The sequence below is a fragment of the Augochlora pura genome, chromosome 6 (genome assembly GCF_028453695.1).
Source record: "Augochlora pura isolate Apur16 chromosome 6, APUR_v2.2.1, whole genome shotgun sequence".
NCBI classification, from domain to species: Eukaryota; Metazoa; Arthropoda; class Insecta; order Hymenoptera; family Halictidae; genus Augochlora; species Augochlora pura.
In genome coordinates this window covers 4,368,355-4,395,190 of record NC_135777.1, presented here as the reverse complement: position 1 = coordinate 4,395,190, position 26,836 = coordinate 4,368,355, and the positions used below count along the sequence as shown (strand labels likewise).

The following is a 26,836-nucleotide window of genomic DNA, read 5'->3' as shown; positions in this document are numbered from 1 at the left end:
GACCCGAACAAGCAGACCGCCAAGAGCCACATTGGACAAGTAAAACCGCGCACCAAGTTCCCGGAAGATTTCCGCAAGTTCTCGTACAACGACGAGCTGTCTTACAAGATCGACACGCTCGGTCTGGGCTCGAGCATCGACCAGAACGTGATCTACAGCCAGAACAGCTTCGTGCCCCGGTCCGTCGACCTGAACGTCACGGTGGAGCTTTTCGGGCATAACATAAACCTCCTGAACCTGAACACCCGCGTGGAGAACCTCGACAGAGCGATCGAGCACTGGCTGGGCCCGAAGGGTGTTCTTCAGAAACACGAGTTAAAGAACGTCGAAGACGATGTCAAAGACACTCTGGACGGCATCGGCAAGTACACTGCGAGCAAGTACAATAAGCTGGTCAGAGGGAAGCGAGCTGCAGTCGAGCAAAACGAGCTCAACCGGTTCGCGAAGAACGTGAAGCTGAGGGGTAACGAAGTTGATCAGAACCTGGACCTGGACCTCTCCGTGAAGCTGTTCGGCGTGGAGATAGCGTACCTGAGTTACGAGGGCGACAACTCCAAGGACCCCGTGCTAGAAATTATAGACAAGGCGTTCGATAAGCTCGGCAGTGGATTCAACTTTGCCAAGAATCTGAACTACGACTTCGAGAATTACCTGCAGTTCCTGGAGGCCGACCTGATCTACCCCACCAACCTCGGCAGTTCCCTGTCGTTGGGAGTCACCGGGACCAGTGCGGCACGCATCAAGAGCACCGGCAAGCTGGACCTGGCTGCGATCCTAGACGACCCGAAGAACGCAGCGTTCAAAGTTGGCCTCGAGCCAAGCGTGGCGGTCACCGTCACCGGCAACATGCTCGTCCAAGCTCTGGGCGTAGAGTCGGGCGTGAAGGTGGTCAGCACCCTGCACACAGCGACCAGCAGCGACGTATCCGTCAATGTGCTGAACGGCAAGGGCATCGACGTGTCCCTCAGCGTGCCTAAGAAGAAGCAAGAGGTGATCAACGTGAACAGCGAGGTGCTAGTGAGCACGAACGGCAAGGACACGGCGTCCAAGTTCAACAAGGGCAGAGAGTACAAGGACTGCTTCGACCAGCTGTCCACCATCCTGGGAGTGACTGTCTGCGGGGAACTCTCATTCCCCTACACCGATCTGGCCACCATTCAGCAGAAGCCCCTGTTCCCACTGAGCGGACCAGCCAAGTTCGCCGTGTCCGTCGAAAACAACGACGTGACCGAGTTCCACTTCCGAGCCAAGTTGGACGACCAAGAGCCTGACAAACGCGCCTTCGAGATCCTTCTGGACACACCCAAAAGCAAGACCAATAGACGCGTCGCTCTCACCGGCGAGGTCAAATGCAAGCCGAACCTGTTCGCCAAGCTGGCGTTCGACTCGCCGATCAAGAAAGCCTCTATCGAGGCTGCTCTGAAGAACACCCCCGAGGAGCGCAGCGTCACCATCACCGCCCTTCACGATCACAATGACTACTACGCACGCGTCGGTGTCATAGCCAGCGGCAACAAGTACAAACCGGTTCTAGAGTACAAGGTGCCAGAGCACATCGCGAAGTACGTCGACGTGAAATCCGGCACGCAGACGGGCCAGCAATACACGTGCCAGGGAACGGTGGACGTGGCGGAGGTAGACGGTGGTCAGAAGTTCACCATCGAGGAAGTGGCTTTGGTGGTTGGCGGCCAGAAGCTGGTGGTCGTCGACGGCTCGGTCAAGTGGACGCCGAAGTCGCTGGACGTAGACACCAAGCTGAGCTACGGCGACAAGCACCTGGACGTGAAGTTGGACGGAAAGGTCGATCCCAACAAACAGTACGCCCTCAAGGTGTCCGCAAATCCTTCCTCCGATCCCAACCTTGCATTCTTGCTGGATTGGGAGTTGACGAAAGAGAAGTACCAGCTGGAGCACAAGCTGACCTTCGTCCACGGACCTGATCTACAGTCCGAGGACAACCGGTTCACAGTGGAGCAGAAGTTCAAAGTCGAAGAGAAAGACAAGGGTCCTGTTCTGTCCACGTCCAACGAGATCAAGTACCCCGCTTCCAATTTGAAGCTGAAGCTGGACGGCGAGTTGGGCCATGTCCGGCTCATCGGCGACGTCGAAATCAAATACGAGAAGTTCAAGGCTGGTGCCGAGATCTCGATAAAGAAGGACGTACAGAAGCCGGGCGACTACGAGTTGGAGTTCGAGGCTGAACTGCTGAAGAACAAGATCGAGCTGAAGTCGAAGCGCGACGCGGTCGCGCCGAACACGAGCAAGTACACGAACTCGCTGGTCTTGAGCCCGGGCGGCAAGTACGAGTCCGAAGTGACGGTGGTGGCCAACGCGAAGAAGGACAGCGCGCAGTTACAGGTGAACGGGGACGCGAATTTGAATGGCAAGAAGGTGAAGGCGTCGGTCGACTTCGAAGTCAGTCCACAACTGGCGAACGCGTTGGTGTTCGTCAGAGTGGACGGCGTCAAGTACGTCGAGTTCACGCTCAAGTCCCGCAAGACGCCGCACCCGGTCGCCACTGTTAACCTGAACCTGAAGAGCTACCTGACGGCCAACGGCCAGTACTCGTTCCAGAACGGCAAAGGGAACGCGAACCTGAACATCGACGTGCCGAAGATCGGCCGCAAGATCCAGGCAACGGGTCAGTTGACCGTCAATGGCCCGGAGCACGTCGGCACCGTCGAGGTCCAGTACGACGCCAAGAAGAACCCTAACAAACGCATCAAGCTGACCACCAACAATCACATCTTGTCCAACTCGGTCGACACGAAGAACGTGCTCGAGTGGCTCGACCAGAAGCTCGAGCTGAACGGTAAGGCAAGCCTAACCGGTAGCATCAACAACGGAGAGCTGGACTTGGCCGCCGACGTTACTTTGCCCTCGGGACGCAACTTCAAGTGGAAAGGGAACCGGAAGTCCGTGCAAAAGGGGAAGGCGATCGACGTCAACGTGAACGCCGAATTGGAGCATTGCCAGGTGAAGGGTGGCCCGGCTACCAAGATCCAGTATAAGGCCGACGGAAAGTTGTTCGACACGGAACAGTTCACTTTCGAGTCGGCGGCTCAGCTGAATGTGATCGACACCGAGAACAAGGACCTGGTGATCAACTACGACATCGCATCGAAACAGGAGAACGGCAAGTTGCAGAACAGCATCGGCGTCCAGGTCGGAGGTGCGAAGGTGCCTCAGAAGGTCAAGGTCAGCGTTTCCAATAAGGAAGACGACTCATGTACCGAGACCGACGTCCATGGCTCATGGGGCGACTGGCTGCTGGAGGTACGTGTTAAAAGGGATACTAGATTCTTTGAACAATTAGTGGAAGTAATACTTTGCCGCGATGATAAATATAAAATCCATAGGGAAGAATGCTTGTACATGGTGTTCTTAATTGAGGTTACTTATCAATATAAGGGTTCGCGTCGCTTACATTATCTGCTTGAAAAATATTCTTCCACGAGTCCGGAGAATCGCTGTTTCCACAGGCTTGTTCCAGAAAAAATAATCATCCTCCTTGAAGTCGTCCATCTTCTCCAAGCATAGGCTCAATGACCCCTCTGTTTTCAGAACAATGTCAAGGTGGTGAACAAGGACGACGGCCAAGGTTTCGAGTTGTCGGGATCAGGAAAAGTGGCCTACGACAAAGACAACGAGTTAGCGGTGAAATTGGACAGCAAGGTGGAAAAGCGTGGATCTTTGGACGTGGCTTCGGAAGCCAAGGGAGAGCTGATCCTGATGGTTGCCAAGCAACCACCATTGAAGCTGGAGGGAAGCTACAAGTACGCGCCGACCGAGACCAAAGCCACCGCCGACGTTGACCTGAAGTACGAGCACGGGGACAAGAAGGCAACGTTCCAGTCCAACAACGTCTACGAGCCCGAAGTGGCAATCGTTAATATCAAGATCAACACCGCATTGCCCCTGGAGAAGTTACGCAACACGGCCCTGAACATCGACTACAAGGTAGGCACGCCTCTGCTCGAATTGCACCGCGAACGAAGACGAATTTTCAGAAGGAGCGAACCGACTATATGCGGTTTGATCCTTTCTGGTTTAGCATTATTATGCCGGTTGAGTAAAGATGAGTTGCCAAATAAATTTTCCACTTGATCTCGCGTTGCAGAGAGTGAAGCCAGAGAATAAACTGACCACGAACGCGGTACTGAATGTCGACGGCGCGGAACACACCCTGAACAGCAACATCCAGCTGCAGGGGCCGCGCAAAGTTTTCGAGGTGACGTCCACCTGTCCGCAAGGAAAATCCGAGCTGCTTTGGAAATTCGAGAAACTCGGACCGAAAGAGTACAAGGGTAAGTTACGGAAGATTACAATGCGGAAAGTTCGCATCGAATGCATTTGACCATGTCAAAAATATTCGATTGTCCGAAAGACTGTCAAGATAACTCTATCGAATGCTAACGATTGCAGGTGACTTGACGGTGCGCACGCCCAAGGGCTTCGTCACCGGGGACGTTCACGCCGACCTTGACAGCGTCGACGAGTTCGACATCAACGCGAACTTCGACAGCGACAAGACCAAGTACCGCAAGATCCACGCCGAGATCTCGAACAAACCGACGGCCAAGACAGGAAAGAGGATCATCGTGACGGTGACCAGCGACGGGAAGAACATCGTAACCGGAAGGTATGACACACGGTTATGTTACGGCGCGAAACCCGTTGTCTTTCGATGATCTAAAACCGTTCTGGTATATTCGGGAACTAAGACTGCACTGTGTATCCAGCACGAGCTACAAGAAACGCGACGAAGAGGGAAAGATCGTGGTGGAGGGCAACGGGAGCCTGAAGGTCGGCGACGACACCAAAAGCTCGTCCTTCAAGTACACCAGACAACAGCTGACCAACGAGAAGGACGGAGAGGAGGGCGCCGCTGTGATTTTGAACGCGAACTTTGGCCCATCGGCCATCGTCGGCGAGCTCAAACTCTCGAACAAGGAGCTCCACGTGTTCAACAGCTACTGCGAGCAAACCAAGGACTGCGCCCACTTCAAGCTGCAGTCGAGCTTGGATTCAAAACGTAAGCTTTTTTTTCTTGGAATCATCGTTCGAAGAGTCGGAGAACTGCGAAGTAAGGGAACATTATTTCCGCCGCGATTTCTAATCCTCCGATGATCTCTACAGCAGAGAAACCGTACTTGAAGCACCAACTGACGGTGGAAGTCGACCTGAAGAAGTTCAACGTGCCTGCCGAGTTCGGGCTGAAGACCAGCACCGAATTAGGCCATCTTGACCTGCAGCACACCTCTAATCTATACCTGCATTCGACCAAGGACAAGTCCGAGTACACCTACCAGCTCCACATTCGTCCGGAAGACTACGGTAATTAATGAAAAACTGATTTCAATCGAAACATTGATTTCGTATCCTATCGACCTACGGTAGAACTTGATCGATTCCGTCGTTTTCACGGTTGCAGCTTCGATTTTGACTCTGCCGTCGCGCGAGATCGCTCTGACCGCGACTTACGATGTGCCGAAGGCGAAGGCAGGCGGTCCGTACAAGTTCGACGTATCTTTGTACGCGGATAGGAAGAATAAACCAAACGAGAAGACCTGTCTGACTGCCAGCGGAGACGTGAACATCGACAAGGACAGCCTGTCTGTTGTCGGAAACGCAAAATTCTCGTATCCGACGCAAACGAAGGTAAAGTTGCATCAATGCATCAATTACGAGCAACAGAAGCCGGATAGAGATTTTATTCCTTTGTTCTTTTATGATCTCTCCGCGTTCAAAGTAGTCATCAGTTACGTATAATATATTATAATTATACTATACTGTTAACCATATCAGGACGTGTATACTCTTTATAATACGGTATAATAGTATAGTATAATGTAATTACTATTAAATACAGTATATATGTATAACAGTATAATACCAGAAACATCTAACTGAATATATATATTATCTAATACTGTCATGTTTTAACAACTATCTAATGAGCATCGCAACTGCTCCTACAAAACACCGTCGCGTCGCTCATTTCATAACAATGTCTTCTGTCTTCTCAAAGGACCTCTCGGTGAAAGGAAGACTGCACTGCGACAGCGAACGTTTGCTTGATGCCAATCTGGACCTGGACGTCTTCGAGAAGAAGTCCCAGAAGATCTCGATCAGCGCGAATGTTCAGAAGCAACCGGTCCAGGACGGTCAGAACGTCACCAGCAACATCGAGGTGAACAGCCGCGGCCAGCAGCTGAAGCTGACCCTGAAATCGGCCCTGGCCTTCACCAGCCAGGTGATAGAGCTCAGCAGCTTCTTCACTTACAACGACGTCCATCAGAAACCAAAGACTCTCGGCGCATTGTTAACCGCGGACAAGAGTCAAGCCGAACTGTTCGTCACGTTGCCTGACAAGGTCTTGATCAAGGACGAGTGGAAGTACCAGATCTCGAAGGACCAGCAGACCATCAACCGGGAGCTGTCTCTGCTCGGTGAACCGGCCATCGTGGCAAAGCTCGAGGGCAAGGGCCTGAACGGCTTCAATTTCGTCACTTACCACAAAGGTCAGTTCACTGTTATTTTTACATATAATAATGTATGGTATAATGTATGATCATTGTATTATGCTATACTATTAACTACGTTGGGATAAGTATACTTTTTATAATGTAGGATGATAGTATAGTAGAATATAATATAATATGATATAATACAACATAGCATAATATATAATATTGTATATAATACATACATTATATATAGACTAATATACTTATATTATAATATATTTATATATGTTTTGCAGACAAGCCGAACGACAAAGTGACCATCAACGGCCAGTTAGTCCTCGGTCAGTTGGCCGAAATCCATGCAGACTCGTACAAAGACGGAGCGAAGAAGAAGCTGTTCCGCGTTTTGGTGCACCTCGACGAGAAACAGTTCCTGAAGCCCGATATCAGTTACGACAAAGCGAATTTGATCGAAGTATTTGTAAGTAGCATTAAACGAATATAGAATTATAGAAATACAGGATCGGGAAATTACAAGGTGACTTTGGTAACGCATCGATTTCGAATGCCACAGGAAGCAGAGAAGAACAAGAGGCTCGAACTTGTGGAAAAACTAAACGAGACCCAGGATTGGGTGGCGAAACAACTTCAAGCGGAAATCGGCGATCTTACGCAACACTTGCAGAAAGCGCAGCCTAATCTGAAGCCACTCTTCGAGTACTACCAAAACGAATTGTCCAAGCTGAAGCAAGAAATCAACGCTGACGAGACTGTCAAAGAAATCCAGGCAACATTGTTAGTACACAATACCTCGTCATTTTTGTTCTTAAAAACATTACTTACCTCCTTTCTTTTTATATCTTTGTTTAAAAAAGGAAAAAATAGCCATTTATTGTAGACACTCTGTGAGCAAAAATTCGACGAAATTAAATTAAAAATTCGATTTTCTGTTTTGCGAAGCAACAAATACCTGGGCGGTGTGGTCGCTACCGTGTCGCACATCCTGAAGGACGTCGCCGAGATCGCAGAAAAATTGCAGAAGCAGGTGAACTCGTTCCTGGACAGCTTAAAGGCGTCGGTGAACTCGGTTTACCCGAAGCTGAAGGAGTCCTACGAGAAGATCTTCAAGAAGTACTTAGAAATCGTGGACGCGATCGCTAACTTGGCGAAACTGTATCTGAACGCGTTGCTGGACCTGATCAATTCCCACCAGAAAGAGCTACACGATCTAATAAGCGGGGTCTCCGGCCTGGCCCAGGACATCTCTAAGGCCTTGTCGAAGATCTTGGAGCAGTTGAAACACGACCTCGAGGAGTTCAACTCGCAACTGATCAACCAACTGAAGGCGTTGCCGGTGTACGAGATCATCAAGGAGAAATACCAGAACTTGAAGAATCTCGAGATACCGGGGGCCGTTTTGGGACCGCTCCAGGAAGGCTGCAACATCGTGAAGAACGTCATGCCCAATAAAGAGCTACAGATGTTTTTGGAGGTCATCTGCAAGTACATCGTCAAGTTAGCCAAACACGAACAGGTGAGACCTGCAACTTGAAATATCAAAGATCTTGAAATAAATGACTTCGAATAATTCGTGAAAATGGTTCCGATGAACTTGGACTCACGATTCTGTTATCTCTATTTCCAGGTTAATATAATGGACGCGCTTAAGGAGATCGGCGCGCAAGGAGAAGTCGCGATCGGATCGCTGATTGCTCCGTTGAAGAGTATCGTCGCGGACAATGCGTTGGGCTCCCTGAAGCTCCAATCGCCGTTCAATTTCGGCATTCTCTCCGAGTTGCCTGGCATTCCTACCATCCAACTCTCCGTCTTAAATCTGTTGCGCAACAAGGAGCTACCGTCGCTCACGGAAATATACCAAGCTTACAGGTAAAACGATCTCGTTGAATCGACCGTTAACGATAAGAGGACCGAATAAATCCGTGAAATACAAATGTCCCCTGTTCACTTCGTTGCAGACCAACTCTGGATCCGGCAGATATCATTCCACCGTTCAGCAAATCGGCCGTAGTCACCGAGGGAGGACACTTCTTCACGTTCGATGGCCGTCACCTGACACTACCTGGTAGCTGCTCCTACATCCTGGCTCAGGACATTCAAGACGGCAACTTCTCGGTGGTAGCCAATTTCAACAAAGGCAATCTGAACACCATCTCTGTCACCGCGCCCAAGGAGAGCATCACTATCAAGTCAAATGGACACGTGAGTGCAATATTGTTCGAATACGCCCTCCATTTCTTCGTTAGTCTCCATGTTTATTTATAAAAAAAATTTTCCATAGACATATCCTCCCGGGATATGCTTAGCTTCTACTTCTTCGACATTGACGGTAGACAATTCTTATTTCGCATAAAAATCCACGGTCAATTATTATTTAATTCCTGTTTCACGCAATCTGTTCAAGTTTTCGTTTACTTAAAGATCCGCAATCTGCTTGTAAAGTCCCCTTGTACACGCCAGTTAGTTTCGATGGCTGGTAAGGTCCGGTGTTACGAATTAGAAGCACGTCGCTGATACGTTGACATTAATCCTGGAAGGGTCGGCTGAAATTAGAAAGATTAGTCGACTCCGCGCCGCTGTTGTTTGCCGCTGTTTCAATAGGGATCGCGATTACGATTTCAGATAATCGTGAACAACGAACGAGCCGATTTCCCAGCGAGCACGGAGAACCTGCACGCTTACCTGGAATACCCATTCGCCAGTGTCAAGTCCGATTACGGTGTTCGCGTCACTTGCACGCGTAAGGCGCCTTTGGTCTGTGCCATTCGCGTTTCCGGTTTCTACCACGGCAGGCTGCGTGGTTTGTTGGGCGACGCCAACAACGAGCCCTACGACGACTTCACTCTGCCATCTGGAAAGGTATGTCACGACACGGCCGCTTTAATCGTTCTGCAGACTGTTTTTTGCGAACGTTCATCCGACCATTAGTTCTTTTCCCGGAAAGCTAATTTCTCAAAGGTTATTCCTAAGGGGACTGTTCCTCTGGGGGATGTTTTTTCAATGACGGTGTTTCCAAGCGCTGGTTTTCCAAAGATCATTCTTCTAAGTGCTAGTTTTCGATACTGTATTTTTCCAAGGGTCATATTTCCAAAGAAGATTTCAGTTTAAATACTACTTTTCCAAAGATCATTCTCCAAAAGCTATTTTCCCAAGGGTCATTTTCTGAATGGTGATTTCCAAGGATCATTTTCCATTTGCGTCTGTGTGTGTGTGCGCTACGACTCTAAATGGCGGCAAAATCGAATCCGGATCCGGCGTGGCGTTCCTAGAAACAGGAAATTCGAAGCTCACGTGCGAACGCTGGGGTATCTCTCGATCTTCCAGGGGGCAATGTTCCGTTCGGTTCCTCGCGCTAATTGGCCCCTAGGCTCCGGCAGGGGCTTTCGTGGGATTGATTGTCAGAGGGATAAACAGATTAAGGGGTTACATACACCGGGCAACTCGAACCGAGCCGAGTTATATTCGAGAATTCTTCTCCGGTCTGCGATACATGTTCTCTGGAATAAATCTGTTAGAATTAAAATTTGTAAGGTGGATGCGTTCGTTGTAATTAAATGTTATACCTAGCATCTCTATGGTATGATGGGTTTTGCGCTGCAAACGCGTCCTCATGGAAATTATATTCACGATTTTCATAATATTTTTGATTAGATCACCGACAGTGGAAGCGATTTTGGAAATGCATACAAACTGAAGGGCGACTGTCCAGCTGCGACTGCAGTCGATCACAAAGATCGTGCCCAAGTCTGCACGGACTACTTCATTGGCCAGAATTCCCCTCTCAAGTAAGCAATTATAACGTAACTATAACCAGAAAGTATAACAACAATATAAGAATGAATATAACAATAAATACGACTATAAGTAATACTATAATATTTACTTGGAAGCCTTTCGTTAAGCCGCTAAGGAGGCAAGTTCCAGGGATAACTAGTTAGGAAGGGTGAAAGAGGGTTTCGAGCAACCCTTAACGGTGAATAAAACGTGATTGCAGGTCCTGCTTCAAGTATGTGAACCCGAGTCAATATCGCGACGCCTGCGACCACGCAGTGGCCGCTGACCCTGCCTATGGAGCTTGCCTGATCGCTTCGGCTTATCACTACGCCTGTTACGCGGCTGGCATTAAAACTACCAGTGTGCCACCACCATGCGGTAAGTTCTCCCTTGACATCAACGATAACGGGTCGCTCGACAATAAAAAAGACAGCTCGGACAGCGAACGTCTTTGTTTAATGCAAAAATCTTGGCATTGATTGATATTTTTCACCTATTAAATGAACCATCTGGTTTGAAGCATTGATAAATATAATATGATTATATAGATTAATGAATAAATATTCCAGTTGAAACGGATGTATCCTTGATCATTTTCAAAACATGTTTTTGCTCGAATTTCAGCAAACTGCAAAGTTGGTGCAGCAACCATTGGTATCGGCGACACCTTCAGCGTAAAGATCCCCAAGAAAGAAGCCGACGTTGTGATCGTGCTCGAGCAATTAGCACCGAACGAGAAGGTCTACAAAGACTTGATCGTGCCCCTGATTTCTCAAATCAGAGACGAGCTGAAACAGGGAGGAATATCGTGAGTAATATTCTTGTTCGATGGAGAATATTTTCCATCGTTTGGTATCACTTCCTATTACAAGCGAATTGTAATCGCAAATGAAATTCCTCGTATGTTCACAGAGACGTGCACATCGGTCTGATTGGATTCGCTGAAAGAATGAAATGGCCGCAACACTATACGTTTAACGGAGACACCGACATCGCCGGCGAATTAAAGAACATCAAGTTCTTCGAGAAAGAAAAGAAAGTCACTTTCCAGGTAATTTCTCACTTGCCATATTTTTAAATTACTACAGATAATAATAATTATGATATATGATATTATAATATTATTATTCAGCGATTAGATCGGTTTTCGGTTTCGTTACGTGTCCATCCATATACCGATCGGCGTTCGTCGGACGGCAACTGTAGCCCTTAGAATCTCGGTTAACACGTGCAGAGTAACACGTGTTTACGCAGCTTCATTAATGACTGCGAGAATTCAAATCGCTGACGTTTTTTTTCCCACCTGTACCGTGAATCACGAACGTAACGCCCTGTTCAGATCGCAGAAAAAGTTGCTGCGAACCGAAGAAGCACGGATAATCTGATGAGTCAGAACTCGTTTCGATCGCGTCTAGCTCTATCGGCCGATTGGGCGAGTCTAATTGCCGTTTTTCCGCGCCGATCTGCGTGAACGATCGTCAATCATGTACCGATGTAGCTTGGCAATTAAATTCAGTGTTCGTTAAACGATCCTCCGATGACTGAAAACAATACAACACAATACAATAAAAATATAAAAATATAAGTATAATATAAATATAAATACATAAAGATAAAAATATAATACAAATTGATTCATTTGAACTTGGAGAAAAGGCGGTCAAAATCTCGCGAGCCTCTTGCTGTCTTTGCCGAGATCACTGTGCAGTCGTTTCCTTCTCGATCACCTGCGCCAAACAATCCACGTGACTATAAAGTGTATTTACCGGGCGAAGAACTTCATTAATCATGCCGGTCGGTATGGAAAACGGCGCCGGAAATAGGCGAACACGGTTCAGAACGGTGCGTCACGCGCGTTCAACTTTCAAGGAAATGTTCGCAGTCGCGATAAAAAGGCGTCGTTTCGTTTTCGTTTTTGCATGACTTACAAAAGAAAATAATGATTTTCAGGAGGCGGTGGACGGAGTGAAGGAACTGCGAAACTCGATCAAGAAAATCGAGATACCTCTATCTTACGCCAAGCAGAAGCTGGACGTTGAATTGGGCACCCTGAAGCTGACGGACGCCTACCAAGAGGCCATCAACTATCCGTTCAGGCCGGGTGCAGCCAAGGCTGTGATCGGCGTTCATGCTTCCTTCTGCGAGAAGAGTCCATTTGCCATTTCTGTAAGCAATGTTTTCTCGTTAGTCCAATTTCTTTATCGTTTCTTTAACGAATTTCTTAACACGTTTCGTCGACGAGATTGCTACATTCATTAAAATTTATAAGCCCAATTATCACGCATATCATCGTATTACATATATCTGAACTTTAAAAAAGAATTAATATATTATGTTTTTCCTACTTAATCTTCTATATTATCATTAGCATGGCGCCAATGTATAAATTAAACAAGACCGAGAATTTTCATTTTATTTCGGCGTTCTTTTGCCATCCGCGAACGTGCTACTCTACTTACCTGTGAACTCAGTCCTCCCAATTTGGTATTCAAACGGGGACTGTCGCAGGGCAAATGCTGATTAAAGCGGGGTGGTTGTGTTTCAGCTGCAACAAATAAGGCTGATACTTGGACTGAAAACTTACCGGGACCTCGGGCTCACTTATTACCACATATCTTATCCCGACGAGCTCCTCGTGTCGGGCAAGCCGCAGAAAAATATCGTCGGATACGACAAAGAGAGCGTGTACACGTTCGCTGACTGCGACGCGAAGAGGCCACTCGCCGGAAACACCGACCTCAAGAACAATCTCGTGGTTCCGAAGACCGACGTCTGCGCTGACTTCGCGGTTTCCGTAAGTGTTCAACAAGTGGCCATCGCCTGCTGACAAAACAATGTATACCGACACCCCTACCATCCAGAATACCTTCTCCCTTTCCAACCCCTTTTGGCACAAGACGTTTTAGGTTCGACAGTCTTGCCAATAATTCGTATCGATCTGCATAATTTCTTTGGATGCATTTCGCAAAGTCGTTGAAGGAATATTACAACTTTTGTAGTTGTTCAATAATATCAGATCGAATAATAACTTCAATAAACGATGTGTTGCAGACGGGCGGTGCATTGTTCAGTTTGGACAACTTCGTGAGTGCCAAGCCGAACCAGAAGAAGCAATTCGTTCAAGTGACCGCCAAGAGGATCGCCGATGGCCTTGCTCATACAGAACTCGAGGAAGATTGCTTGTGCGGATACCAGTACGGTTTAGTTGGCCGTGCGAAATGCAAAATCGTCAATCGCAAAAATACCAAGCCGGCAAGGTGAGGAATGCGCTTATTTTTAATAGAAAAATATTTCGAGGACAGAGCACGTAGCGTAAGCCTCGGCATACAATAGCGTACACGTAATGTACATCGTTTCTTTTCCCACAGAGATACCAAGGCTGGGGTGAAGGGTTAAAGGGAGTCATCGCGTCAACCTACCACTATTAATTAATTAATTTAGGTGTATTGTATTTTGTTACTTGATTGTAATACGTCGGGCGTTATTTTAATACTTGTAAGCGGCCTGAGGACTAAGCCTCAGTCGAAATAAAAAGAAAATATTTAATCGTTCTTCTTCAATCTTCCTCGCGTTTCCTCTTATTATGCCTACATTTATGATAGTCATCGAACACATAAATTTCATGGGGAAATTCTAGAAGTATATTAAGCTGGGTGGAATCTATTGTTCTCTGTATCAATCCGCTAAGAGTCTCCGAGTCGATGATACGAAATAAATCAAATAATAAAGAAAAGAAAGAAATGAATCAAAGAGAAAGGAAATAAATGTCTGACAAAGAAATGGAAGTTATCTATAGCTCGATTTAATGAGATCAAACGTCGAACTTTCACCGCAATTTTCGCGCAAGCTTTTTATAGTGAAACCGCGCACCGCAGACAACAGACTCGCATGATACGGGACGTCGTCGATTCGATTTACGGTGTACAATTTGTACGGCTTACTTTTATTAAATCAAGATACCGATGCTGCACGACCGCCAGCTTAATCTGAACTCGATACCACTTCCGCACCGTTTAAGCACGTCGATACACATCGCGACCACGCGTCGCTGTCCATGCTATAGCACCGCGAAGAAAATCTACTCGCATTGTTCTCGAACGCGCTCCTCCAAGATCCATTTGTTTTCCGCTACTTTATCCCGGTCGTCCTTTCACCTCGCTGGGACACGCGCCTTCCGCGCCGATAAATCATCCTTGTCTAAACGATCCAGATAAATCGGAACCACTCGTTGCTTTCACCCTTCTATTGTACAGTTCACTGCGGGTCATGCTCCTCTTTTTAGTTGCACGCTCTTTTCCGTGGCGACGGGCGAAATCTGCTCAGATTTTGTTTCGAATTCCCTCAGAATTTCTTTCGAATTCTTTCAGTATTTCTTTCGAATTCTTTTAGAATATCTTTGGAATTCCTTTCGAATTCTTTCAGTATTTCTTTGGAATTTCTCTCGAATTCTTTCAGTATTTCTTTCGAATTCTTTTAGAATGTCTTTGGAATTTCTCTCGAATTCTTTCCGAATTTCTTTGGCATTAATTTAGAATTTATTTCGAATTCTCTCAGAGTTTCTTTAGAATTTGTCTCGAATTCGTTTATTATTACTTATTATTATTATAATACAATAAACGAATTATTATCATTATGTATTAATGAAAAACTTACTGTTGCGATCACAGAACAGTATAGCACCCTGGATGCAAATACAACGACTTTCTTGCGGGCGCGTTTCAAGTGACCCGTTACGCAATGCCAATATGCGGCATTAGGTGCAAGTTGCCAAACGTGTTTTTCGCCGTTGAAATGCGGTCTTAATTAATGGATTTAGGTTGGACACGCGGCGAAAAAATATCTCTGCTTTATTAGTATCACCTGGGGAGCCAGGACTATCCGAGCCTAATACTCATGGCCGATCAGTTCTGGTCCGCTCCTTTTGGCGGACCACCGCTGTCCAACCGGCCGCATTTTGCATAGTTATTACCCGTTGCATTCGCAATTGCTAGTGAACGACGTATCGGTGATCGGGACAGGTGTGTCTCATGAGGCTTTGGTGCGGAAAGAAGAGATCGCGGTGCCCCAACTGTAGAAACCATTCGCTGACAAGTAAGTTGCGAATTTACGAACGCGTTGAAACTCCGCACAATCTCCTATGAAACTGGAAACAATATTTTTAGGAATACAATAAGTAAATAACTATTTCTAACATAGAAATAAAGATTTATGATTTACCACAGTATCTTCGCTTGCAAGAAACGTTTACTAAATGGTAAACTCCATATTTTACTAAATAGTAAACTCCACATTTATAAACGTTAGAAATGGATCTACTAGAAAATAAAATAATAACAAATTACTGTCACTCATTAAATCACGTATAAATACGCGATGTGAATCGGAAAATAATTTTACCGTTCTCGAGTGTCCACACCTCGAGTGCAAGGGGTGAATCTCTCGTGGATGTCCGAAGCTGTCCGATCCGGAGTAAAAAAGGAAAAAGAGTTAATCAGCAGACGTTAATCAATCTAAGTCGACGACAACAGGATCCCAGGGATGAATAATCGCGTACTCAGGGTCGAGGGAGCACGGTTGCTCGCGTTTCGACGAAATTCGCGCGGCCGGCGAGCGCGACGTGTCGTTTATCATTGATTTTATCTGCTAAACGTAACCCCTTTTTACCGAGGAATATACAATTACCGTCACGCCTTCGGCACTGCTGTGCTCGTTCTTCGCGTTCTGGTTGTTTGTTATCATCAGTTAGTTATCCTTTTTGATTTCGTTCGCTCGCGAAAAGAAACCCTTTCGATTTCCTGGCATCAGAAAATCTCTCGTTTGAAAAACGAAAATCTGCATTAAAAGTAATCTATTCTGTCAAAAATCGTCTACGAAAACAATTATTAAAACGTGTAAAATGTTACAACTTTCACGATCATAAAATTGTTCGTAGTGAATTTATTTATAGCGTGTGTTCACGGTACTGAAAAGAGATAAGGGTGTGGATTTCACGGTCCGACGATGTTTTCAAAAACAACAAATGTTTTTTACTCGAGAGATATCCTTTAAAAATTCATTTCTATACTCTTGAAGTGATCGTAAAAATTGCTACGAAAAACGCTTGTCTTGAACAAATTTTACCCGAATTTCATCTAATTATAAAGTCTAAAAATGAAAACTAATCCTATGTGCATCAACCACCATTAATTTTTGAGATAACATTTTAAAGATAAGTCTTTTCGAAACAATTTATACAGTGGCTTCAAGTGTGAAGAATTCTTTATGGAATACAATTACTAAATGCAGAAAATGTAATTAAAAACTAAATTATATTTCTAAGCATCTAGATCAAATAATTGTATTCCATAAAGACATTTTTATTCGCAAACGTTGAGGAACGAATATCGTGACTCTGTACAATTGTGCATAAATTTGTGAAACGCTTTTTACCATTTTTTGGTGGTTCAGCCGCGTAGTTTACAACATTCGCGTAGCCTCGATCGGTCTAACAAGCCTAAGGGCTGGTCCGGCGATACTTTTTTAGCCACATTTGCTCACGTGATCGAAGTGCTTTTTTTCAAAGCATCACCCCATCGCGATGACGTTAATGCTACGCTAACGTTACGTCGTCGTCGTTGACGACGACGACGATCACGTCGGTGAGGCTCGCATGCACAACGTTTACGCTTGCCACCGCGGTGTATCTACAGCTCGAATCGAAATTCTCCGCGAGGTTAATGAAGGAGGTTCGTCAGATAACGCTACACTTATTTTTAAAATGTTTGCCTTAATTGTCGCCGAGCTGCTGGCTCGTTTAACATTAGAACTAGCGAGCCCTGAACGCGAATAATATATATATTGTTCTATAACAATGGCCAACTTGAATTTACTTACAGTTCGAACGATTTTCATTACGATATAATGAAATAATAAGCGATAATTAATAATAATAATAATAATATATAGCAATAGAAACAATGATATATTGTACATATTATTATTTTATATAACATGTATTATTATATGTATGCTATTATTATTATTATTTATTAATTTTTTTCATTTATAGTTCCTGATATTACAATGAAACCATAATTATAAATAAATTCCTTTCTTCAGTATCTGTCTAGTAGACAGGGGTAGAAGCATCCCCCATAAAAATGACGCTATCGAATAGTAGAACAATAATAAATAGAAATAAGTTATTATTTGAAACGCTGGGTGCTTTTGATAATAAAAACTAATTTCAGAATTAACGGTATAAAATCGTGGAGGGGGAGGGAGAGAGATGATCAGATCGAGGAACAACGAATTATATAGAGACGTAAAAAGATTGTTCACAATGCACGATAAGGCGTATCAGTGAAAATAAGACTTAAAATTGTGAACTGGAGCGCAGCCGGTCTGAGAAATTCAATGCAAGAAACCTTACACTCGGCCGGCTAGGATAAATTCAATTATTAACAATTCTTCGGTGTATTTTCTTCGACCGTGCCGCCTCTTTTCATGAAGTAATCGCATGTCAGAGTGCTGTAGCCGACAAAGGAATAATTGCATTATTTAATCGTGGATCTTTATACAAAGTAAATATATACTGCGGTGGTCGCAAGAAACTGAATAGCTAAGGGAAAAATTCTTTCATCCCTTAAAACAGTTTAAACCAATGCAGGATATAACGTAATACAATCATTAATTAAACCACGAGTGAATATTGAATGTTCTATTTTAGATGGTGTCACATTTGTTATTTTATAACTATAGTAGAATCTACTTGTTTAAATAGAATAGAACCAGTGCAATTGAAGTATGAAGTAAAAATAATGTACAATTATTTTCGAGAATGTTCAAAATTCTCAACGATTATTTCAGAACATTAAAAATATTACACAACTTTTTCTAAGCTTGTCCAACATTTAGTGCAACCATTTTGAATGATTAGATCGATTAGCTCCATAAACATTGTAACATTTTTATACGCAATTCAAATCGGGCCAATACAAAAATCAACATAAAATTCTCTCCAATCGCGTTAAAACAGGAAGGAAATAAAAATCGATTAAGTAAAAATGACGCAACGCATCAATCGAGTGAACTTTTTCCTGTTATAAGATCAAATTAGCTGCAACAATTTACCCGACGCAAAAACTTCGCAGAAGTTGCGAAGTGAATTAACATGCTAGATGGAAGCTTCGAGACTATGCAATTGAAACACTTGACTACTATTGTCTTCGTAATCTGAGGCAGACGGATCTACTTGACTGACCTACTTGGCCGATGCGAAACTACTTAACCCCTTGACAACCACTTCTCTTCGTCTTCCGCACAATAAGCGCGCCACGCGTGCCGATGATTTCAATAATAAGCAGGTGCACGGGCTTGAGACTAATTGCAAGAATTCTCGACGTCGATGAAATGTTTAATTGCCTCAATTATTTTATTTTAATTATACATTCATTATTAAACCAGGTACTAACAATTAATCGATAGAAACTAAAATCGCTATTAAAAAATTAAGGGATCCTGCGTGGAGTTATAAATTTTCAAAAACTATTAAATGATTGTATAATTTAATAATTGTATGATTAAATAACTATATAATTAAATAAATCTATAATCAAATAACTGTTGAATTATATAATTGTACAATTGAATACGTGAAAATCAGGCGATTAGAACCAATCGTTATTACAATTATTATCTTTAACACTTGAAAGGGTCTCAACAGGCGTTCTGAAATTGCTCGGAACCCTTACAAAAGAAATCTTGGCCAATCCGCAGAACAATAAAGCAATTTTACCGTAAACGGGGACCTGGTTTCCACTTATTTTTAACATCCACTCTTTAGCAACAGCAATTTCCTATCTCGTCGCCGAGTAAATAGAGGGAATTGCGGAGGACTGCGAAGTGTTTGATTGGTTGTCAAGATAGCCAAACTTCTTTGGTGCGGTTTGCGTCAACTTTACAGGAACGAAGAAAGTTCAAGGCGGAGCTCTACGACACCAATTTAATAAAAACTTTCCTCCAGCCGATAATAAGCTCCGTCCAGTAACGAGGAAATTTTATTTTTCTTATTACTGCGGTCTAGCACGAAATCGTAATATTTCCTAGTAATCGGAATTCGGATATTGCATAGGTATCTGTTTATTTCTAAAAGCGCCTCTAGAAAGCGAAGAACGATGCGCTTTCCCGCTGACACCATCTTACGTAAATTAAGATTTCCTTTTTAAAAGATAAGTGTGCGCCTACGACTCGCGCCAAGCCGAGTCAAGGATTGCAAAAGAACGGGAAACGTGTTGCGTCGAATAAGACCGGACTGTTCTAACTACGATTTATAACGTAATACACCTAAAATCTATAATTGCACTTTGATTTAAAAATATCTTGAGATACAGCTTCGGTATCTGCTTCAATATATTTCCAAGAAACTATTTTTCAATGCTAGAACAAATGTTACTGTTAAACGATACTGATAAATTAAATGATACTGTCATTGTTAGAATACTTCGTGTACAATTTAAAACAGATTACTTGTTATCTGCTAATTGCAGCAGCGGATTGTCTCTTGAAGTCATATTTTTCTCAACATCGCTACTCTGCTTGCACGCTTGTCATTTTACGAGCCTTCAACTGTTTCCTAGAAATGTCAGGAAATTCATCATTCCTTCAAGCGACGTTTTTAATTATAGAGATGTAAATCTTCTTCGGCAAATGTGACTTTATTTCACGTGCGCGACAGAAACTATGAATATCATTGTACCGAGGAAGAGTCGTCAGCGTTCCCCTAATTCAGAGACATTAGTTACACATCGGGAGAGAAACACAAAGCGCGTCGCATTCGCTTCGCAAAATTAGCTTGAGGTTTCCATCAGATTGCGTGGAAAATTCTTTCCGCTGTTTGGCAAGAGTATTGCAAACGATGCTAGAAATACCATAAAATATAGTATTAAAAATACAAGGGACAATGAATCAATCTAGAGAAACGAACGTTGATAAATATTTAAATAAAGAATAATCTTTGACACTGTGCTTTCCTCTACCTACAAAGTAGATGGTACCGGCGATATTGCTGTCGCGATTATAATCCAACAGGATATCTAACAAAGTTTCTAAGAATGTAGCGCAGTCGGTGTGTTCTTCATTAAAAAATAAAGAGAAGTTTACAGACAAACGAAAAGAGAAAGAGATGGATCAAGGCAGAATTGCATGTGCTAATATTTAAATAATTTTTATTGAATATCATAGGTAATATGAATTAGCAAAGATCATACCCACAGCGGCATTTTGTTTTTTAAATAAAGAACAATACTGCTCACAAAACACTGATCATATATACCTGTACACATTCTGTATGGCCTACGCTCTCTCATCCTCTGTCTGTTTCGCAGCGCCCCATACCTCTCCCACCCACGCACCGACTTTCTCTCCCTCTCAATCTCACTTCCTCTCTCTCTCTCTCTCTCTCGTTCACTCGTTTGTTAATCACCGGCAACATCGTCTAATTAACACTTTATATGGTACCTTAGAGAGCTCGCGCATTCGCGTACGTACACCGGCCACGCATTATTCACGCACACACGCATTATAAACCACAGCTGCACGCATATGCACCTAGAAGTTACACCTATAACGTGATTGTACCTAATAAGCATGAACTTTCCGCGAGGTGCGCCCTCGATTCAGATACGATTATAAATACATCCTGGAAACCATGGGGGGTCCTCTACTTTCGTGAAGCTGCTCCAAAGAAAATTTACAGCCCGCTACTCGTCCTCCAAGACGTTTCGCGTACGCGGGAATGGTTTCGCAGAAGACTCCAGAGTTCGGTGCATCCCCGTGCGCCACGGCAGCCTTCGAGAATGGAAACAATGGCTGATCACCGGACAGGCCTTCGCGATTCATATCCCAGCCCAGAGTTGAGCATCGACCGATTAACAATGATTCGATTAAAAGTGATCGTTAGACTGCGGTTCTCTATTCTCACAGCTTATTCTTTGAACATTGAATTCAGGGGAGGAGAAATCTGTTTTCCCCGTTTGAAAGATTCGTCGTAGCAAAACTAAACTAGAAATCACAGCAACTTTTGGTAATATACATGCTTTGCTGAATTTCACGAGCTCGCACTTGGTGCAACCTCCCAGCCGTCCTCGCAGCTCCTATTCTGAACATTGAATCGAGAGATAAACATCTACGATCTAAACTAAAAATTGTCGCGCGAACTCTTGGCGACACGCGTGCGCTTTCTCGTATTCTCGTGCTACTTGGAATTGCCGATTCGGCGATCGGCGATTACTGTATGTTCAACTCTGGGCCAGCGGCGTCGTCGAATGATCAGTGGCAGTGAAATTCTACAGATCCTACGGAGCAAAACGTTGGCTTCGCGAACTCTTCAACGGATCGGAGACCTCCTCGACGTCTATGTACAAAATGAAATTCGATTAGCATAATAATATCGTGGCTGGGGCGACTGGGCCGCGGACGTTCTCGCGGTTTTGAAACGCTGCCTCGGAAACTAATAAACGCGTCGATTGCCGCAATAATCTAGTCGATCGCTATCCTCTAACGGAGGCTACGAGGTTCTAATCTACCCAGCTCTCTCGTGGCGAAGGTAGTTACAATTAAATAAATAGATTCGACACAATTTTCGCCACTTGCCGCAAGTCGTGCCTTCGACCGCAAGATCACTACGGCGCGCTGTTCATGTTCGCAGCTTCCGTTTGAAATGCATAGAAAACGATTGTACGAATTTGATCCCTTACAGAAACGCAGTTCACGACAAAGACGAAACGGGACGCTAACAATGATAGAGAGACGTTTACGCTTTTAAATGGTAACGTGATACGTAAATTAATACATATATATATGGTACACGAATGCTGCATAATGTTTCAGAAAGAAACGATTTGCATCGAGTCGACCCAATCTAGACTAAATTGAGCTCGCGCAAAGTACAATGACTATTACAATTACACCGAACAAAGTTAAGGGTGCCAACGTGTTATCTCTAGTTGATTAAACTTATCGAAGTCCACTCCTTGCAATTTGGAGTTGGAGGAAGGACTGTAGAAGAGATTGAGCATCGACGCAAATAATTTTATGATACGTCCTCGTTCGGAACTGAACAGCGTCGTTACAGCGAAAGTAACACACATTCTGCAAGCTTCGATTGACGGTACGAACCGATCAAGATTCGCGGACGCTCGATGATCCGCGGCCCAGCTACAACTAATACAAGTATACTGCGTCGTCGGTTGGTCTGAACGTTAAACGTATCGTCGCTAATTACGGGGAATCCTAACTGCGAATCAGTCACCGCGGTGAAACGTGCTCGCCGTGATGTGTCCACCCTGCTCGCGCGAGTCCCTGCTGGACAAAGTAACCGAAGCAAACACTCTGCGCAAGGGATGAAATCGCGGCGGTTCGTCGACACTTCGTAACCGAGGGGCTGTTCCTAAGCGTCCACGGAGCAACCATGGCAGTACACGAAGAGTACACCTTTCGGGGAGAGGGGGCGAGTCTCTACTTTCATTCAGGAAAGGAACTCCTAATTCAAGGGTCCAAAAAGTCGATTACTATACACTTCCTCTTATCCCGATAGAAATCTTAAATATATCTTGGTAAGGCAGTGCCAGCACGGTGGTACATGTACGGTGGTGGAGGGGGTCCGGAGAAGTGCCTCTGGTGTTGATGGGGCAGCGAGGACCTGTGCGAACCCATGGTGCCGCTGGAAGGCGACACATGCTGGAGCAGGTGGGACGTTCCGTCCCCTAAGTCCAGCTCCAGCTCTTGCTCCTCGATCAGCTGCAACGCTCCGAAGGAGGCTGTCGCCATCGCCACGTCCGGCATCACGCCCGACAACTGTCCGTCGCTGCACGAGTTGCTTTCTTGTTGCTGAAACGAACAACAATCTTAACAACTCTTGACCAACATTTCCGGAAACGCGCACGGCGTCCCGGACAAAGCCGTCTTGATTCTGTTCGGTAGAGGGTCACGATTTAAAAATCTTTTTTTGTTCCATGAGACAATAGAAAAACTTCGCTCTTTTCTCTTCTATATTTTCTGTACGCGTATAGTTCCTCTTGCAACATGCGGCTGAGTAAAAAATAACTTCGAATAGATAAAAATCCTACTTTGGTATAAGTAAACTGCTGTTGTCTTTTCTCTAATTTTTCTGTCCTCGAATTTTTCTGATATTTTGTTTTCAACCCTGCCATTTTTATCGAGAATCCACAAAATCCACGGTTCAGCGATAAGATGAAAATTTATTTAAAATTTTGCGATCTCCGAATAGAATTACAAGAGTTGGGACTCATTACACTATTGCAATCTCCGGAATAAAAAAGGCCAGATCCTTGAATTCATGGAACATCTTCTACTCGTAGATCAGTTTGAATTTTCTACAGCCGTAACGATAAGAAACTGAAAAGGGATTTAATTAGCGGTTGCCCCGCCGTAAAACGCGGATTTCTGTTTTCTTCTCCGGCGCGGAAAAATACGAAAAGCGATGGAAATAAACTCGATGAACCGTGAAGCTTGCTTTCACGTTGCCCGCGGTCCGCAGGCTCGTTGCAATAGGTTACGAAGAAAGAACGACAATTTCGATTTGTTGTCTAAGCCCTGTGGAAGTTATATTGCTACTCGGGATGTTACCGGAGACAATAAACGCGGTTTCATCTATTCCAGGAAAGAAAGGAAAAGGAACGTCGGAACATGTATCTGCCGAGTGCGGCGATAAAAATTATGCATGGGTTTTCGCAAAATTATAAAATCACAAAAGCATCGCGAATATAAGTAAATATATAATTAAAATAATATAATATATAATGCAATATGCACAATAAAATAAAATATTTAACGAGGAACGGTGGGAAATTTGCGATATTAATCCGAGGTACGTTCAACAATTAGAAATGGCGTTGAAAAAACGTTCGCAACGACGCGAAGCTTAAAAATCGAATACCATTCCATCTTTTTCATTTTTTTATCGTCGTCGCGAACGGCAGGGGACACGGCTGCACTGAATTTTCATTTTCTGAAATTGCCTTCAAAGATAATCATTTACATACAATGCAGCAGCTCATAAATAATTCCTATTACGTTGCGTCAAGCCTGTTTTATAACTCGTCAGTTGTCACCGACAAATTGTTCAAGGATAAAACAATATCGTTTTTTAATGTCAAGTCTAAAATTGGATCACACCGGTACCCTAATTTAAACAAATTATTTCCGAAGTGGCTGGTGCAATGGAGAGTCCGGCGCGTGTCCCTGCTGTGAATTCTGAGAACATATTTAATCTTATAGAGACCATTAATGCTACAAACTGTGCCATGGACCAGTTAGGACAACTTTCAATGCAAATGGATTACTTAAAGTTTCATTTTTATGCAATTAATTACTATATCTCAATGATTATTCTTCTTTTGGCAAGTGAAAACTGTTTCCAAATCATTCCTTTCGAAGCAAATGATTTCATTCATTCACTGCTAGGCACGTTTAATTAATTGAATATTAAGTAACATTTAATTAATTCGACGTTAAGTAACATTAAATTAGTTCGATATTAAGTAACATTCGATTAATTCAATGCTAAGCACATACTTAATTAATTCAGGGGTAAGAAACATTCTTCAGGGGGGTAAGGAACGTTTAATTAATTCAAGGATAAGGAACATTTAAATAATTAAATACGAAATAATATATAATTAATTAAATGCAAAGCAACATGTAATTAATTAGATGCTAAATTCAATGCTAAATAACAAAATTAAAAGTGAAACAATCTAAAATGAATGAAATGCGAAGCAACCGAAAATCAATGAACTGAAAAGTATGATAAAATGAATGGAAATGCAAAGCAGCAACGATGAATTCTCGCGAAAGCAAAGAAACAGCGGCGCTCGTTCCAGCGTTTCTGTTCGAGAAAGAAAAGTTTTTGCGTCGGCGGCGATGGACAGAAAAAGGCCGAGGAACAATCTGCTGCGAGGCGGAAAGATTTCTGCCGTTGATAATGGAAACGAACGACCCCCCTCTCGCAATTTTCTCGTAATTTCGAATCAGTTAGGTTTCTTCGTGATCCCGGAATTAAGGTGTCCAATTAACGGGAACGGTTCCCGGGTGTGTTTCTTACCTCGGCAAGAAGTCTGCAGCTTTCACCCTCGGTCACTATAGCTGGAAGCTCGTGTCTGTGCGCGCAGGACGACGCCGGCCGCGGGAACGTCATGTTCCTACCGTAGCACAATGGCGGTGCTGTTCTCGCGTTGATACCCATCCCAGGTGAATCCATGTCTTCGATGTCTGTCAGTCTCTCGTTCTGCTCCTTCACGTTGTAAGCGGCCGTGTTCTGCGAAACAAAACCCGACTGTTTCTCTTACTATTCTGTACCACCCTTCTCTCTTTCGCCATTCATTCTTAACCCGTTCCTTCTCTCGACAATTTCATTTCGGCCCCTTTTTTTCTCAACATTTTCTTCTCTGGACATTCTCGTTTCACCGAGATCTCTCTCTCTCGATTTTTAATGCCAATTTGTCATTAATATTCCTAGAATAATTCAATAGCAATCCTGCGGAACTATCGTCATCGACTTCCATGCGACTTCTCTTTATTTCTCTAAAATAGAAATAAGATTTTTCGGGGGTGGATAATGAGTTTCCGCTCGTGCGAAGGCGGAAGGGTTCACGGAGAAAATAGAACCGCAAACGGGAGAGTGCAATTCTGCCAATACGGCATGGCCGGGAGCCTTCCGAGCCCGGAAGCTAAACTCTAAGCACTCAACAAACTCCGATAACAGAGGATCCTCGCGACGGGGAAAACCGAACACCCACCACCACCGCCGCTATTCATTAACCTACGGGTTCAAAACATTTAACGAGAATTACGCCCGACACTGCGTATTTTCGCGTGCTCGTAATTATGTGGCGCGGATCTTTATCCATTTATGGCGCGCGGGAACTTGGGAAATATAAGAAGATAACCGCGTTAACAAGAATTGATTGTGTTCTCATTTTAAGCTCGCCCAGACGAATCTTCTGTCGAAAGATTGTATAAAGTAGCAACGAGAATCCGCGCGAGAATTCTCATTGCACGATTTCTTTATTATTGTTTTATGATCGATTTTTATTAATAGCGAATAACGTTCTCAGCGCTATACGAAAACGAAGCTTTATTTTTTAATTTAATACAATTTATATATATATATATATATATATATATATATATATATAAGCTAATTTGTATAATGATTTATTTGCAATTATTTTGAACTACTTAGAATTATTTTCAATCCATCTGCTCGAGCAGAAATCAATTTTTGTTACACCAGAATCTGGAGAATATTTGTAAAAAATCATCCCGCGAATATTATACATTTAACAAACGCATTGGTGGATTAAAATCGCGAGGTTTCGTGGAAATTAGTGGAAAAAATTAGAACGATTTAATCATTGAAACCGTTGAAAAACGAAACGAATTCTCGTTTTAATCCTAGGGGGTTTTCTCCTAAATATGTTCGCGGTCCCGTGCACCTATTGATTAGGCTAGCGTTCGACATTTTTGCTTCCTGTTTCGCTTAAACGATTGCACAGACTGTGTGGGATTTTTGT

General features: G+C 43.9%; 2 protein-coding genes across 5 annotated transcripts in view; one reads left to right on the top strand and one right to left on the bottom strand.

Annotated features, from left to right (window-relative positions):
• Apolpp (retinoid- and fatty-acid binding glycoprotein apolipophorin) lies at positions 1–13,808 on the top strand (the record flags this gene model as incomplete). Its single annotated transcript, XM_078182498.1, has 22 exons — positions 1–3,276; positions 3,565–3,960; positions 4,121–4,307; positions 4,426–4,642; positions 4,743–5,035; positions 5,140–5,337; positions 5,435–5,661; positions 6,032–6,524; positions 6,767–6,951; positions 7,045–7,265; positions 7,431–8,004; positions 8,116–8,357; positions 8,447–8,690; positions 9,111–9,347; positions 10,140–10,273; positions 10,483–10,640; positions 10,887–11,070; positions 11,175–11,313; positions 12,213–12,428; positions 12,808–13,056; positions 13,314–13,519; positions 13,631–13,808. Coding segments are annotated over 22 exons (8,304 nt in total), but the record flags the coding sequence as incomplete, so codon positions are not given.
• A 6,642-nt stretch (positions 13,809–20,450) lies between these two features.
• Positions 20,451–26,836, bottom strand: part of LOC144470685 (BTB/POZ domain-containing protein 7) — a 33,970-nt gene continuing 27,584 nt past the window's right edge. For 3 of the 4 annotated variants that reach the window (XM_078182122.1, XM_078182124.1, XM_078182123.1), the window contains 2 exons: positions 25,366–25,596; positions 20,451–23,129 (listed from right to left, as the gene is read on the bottom strand). In XM_078182122.1, the coding sequence (XP_078038248.1) occupies positions 22,842–23,129; positions 25,366–25,596 (519 nt within the window). In that variant the 3' untranslated portion in view covers positions 20,451–22,841. The remainder of the gene's footprint in view (positions 23,130–25,365; positions 25,597–26,836) is intronic. The other variant, XM_078182125.1, reaches the window with a different exon arrangement.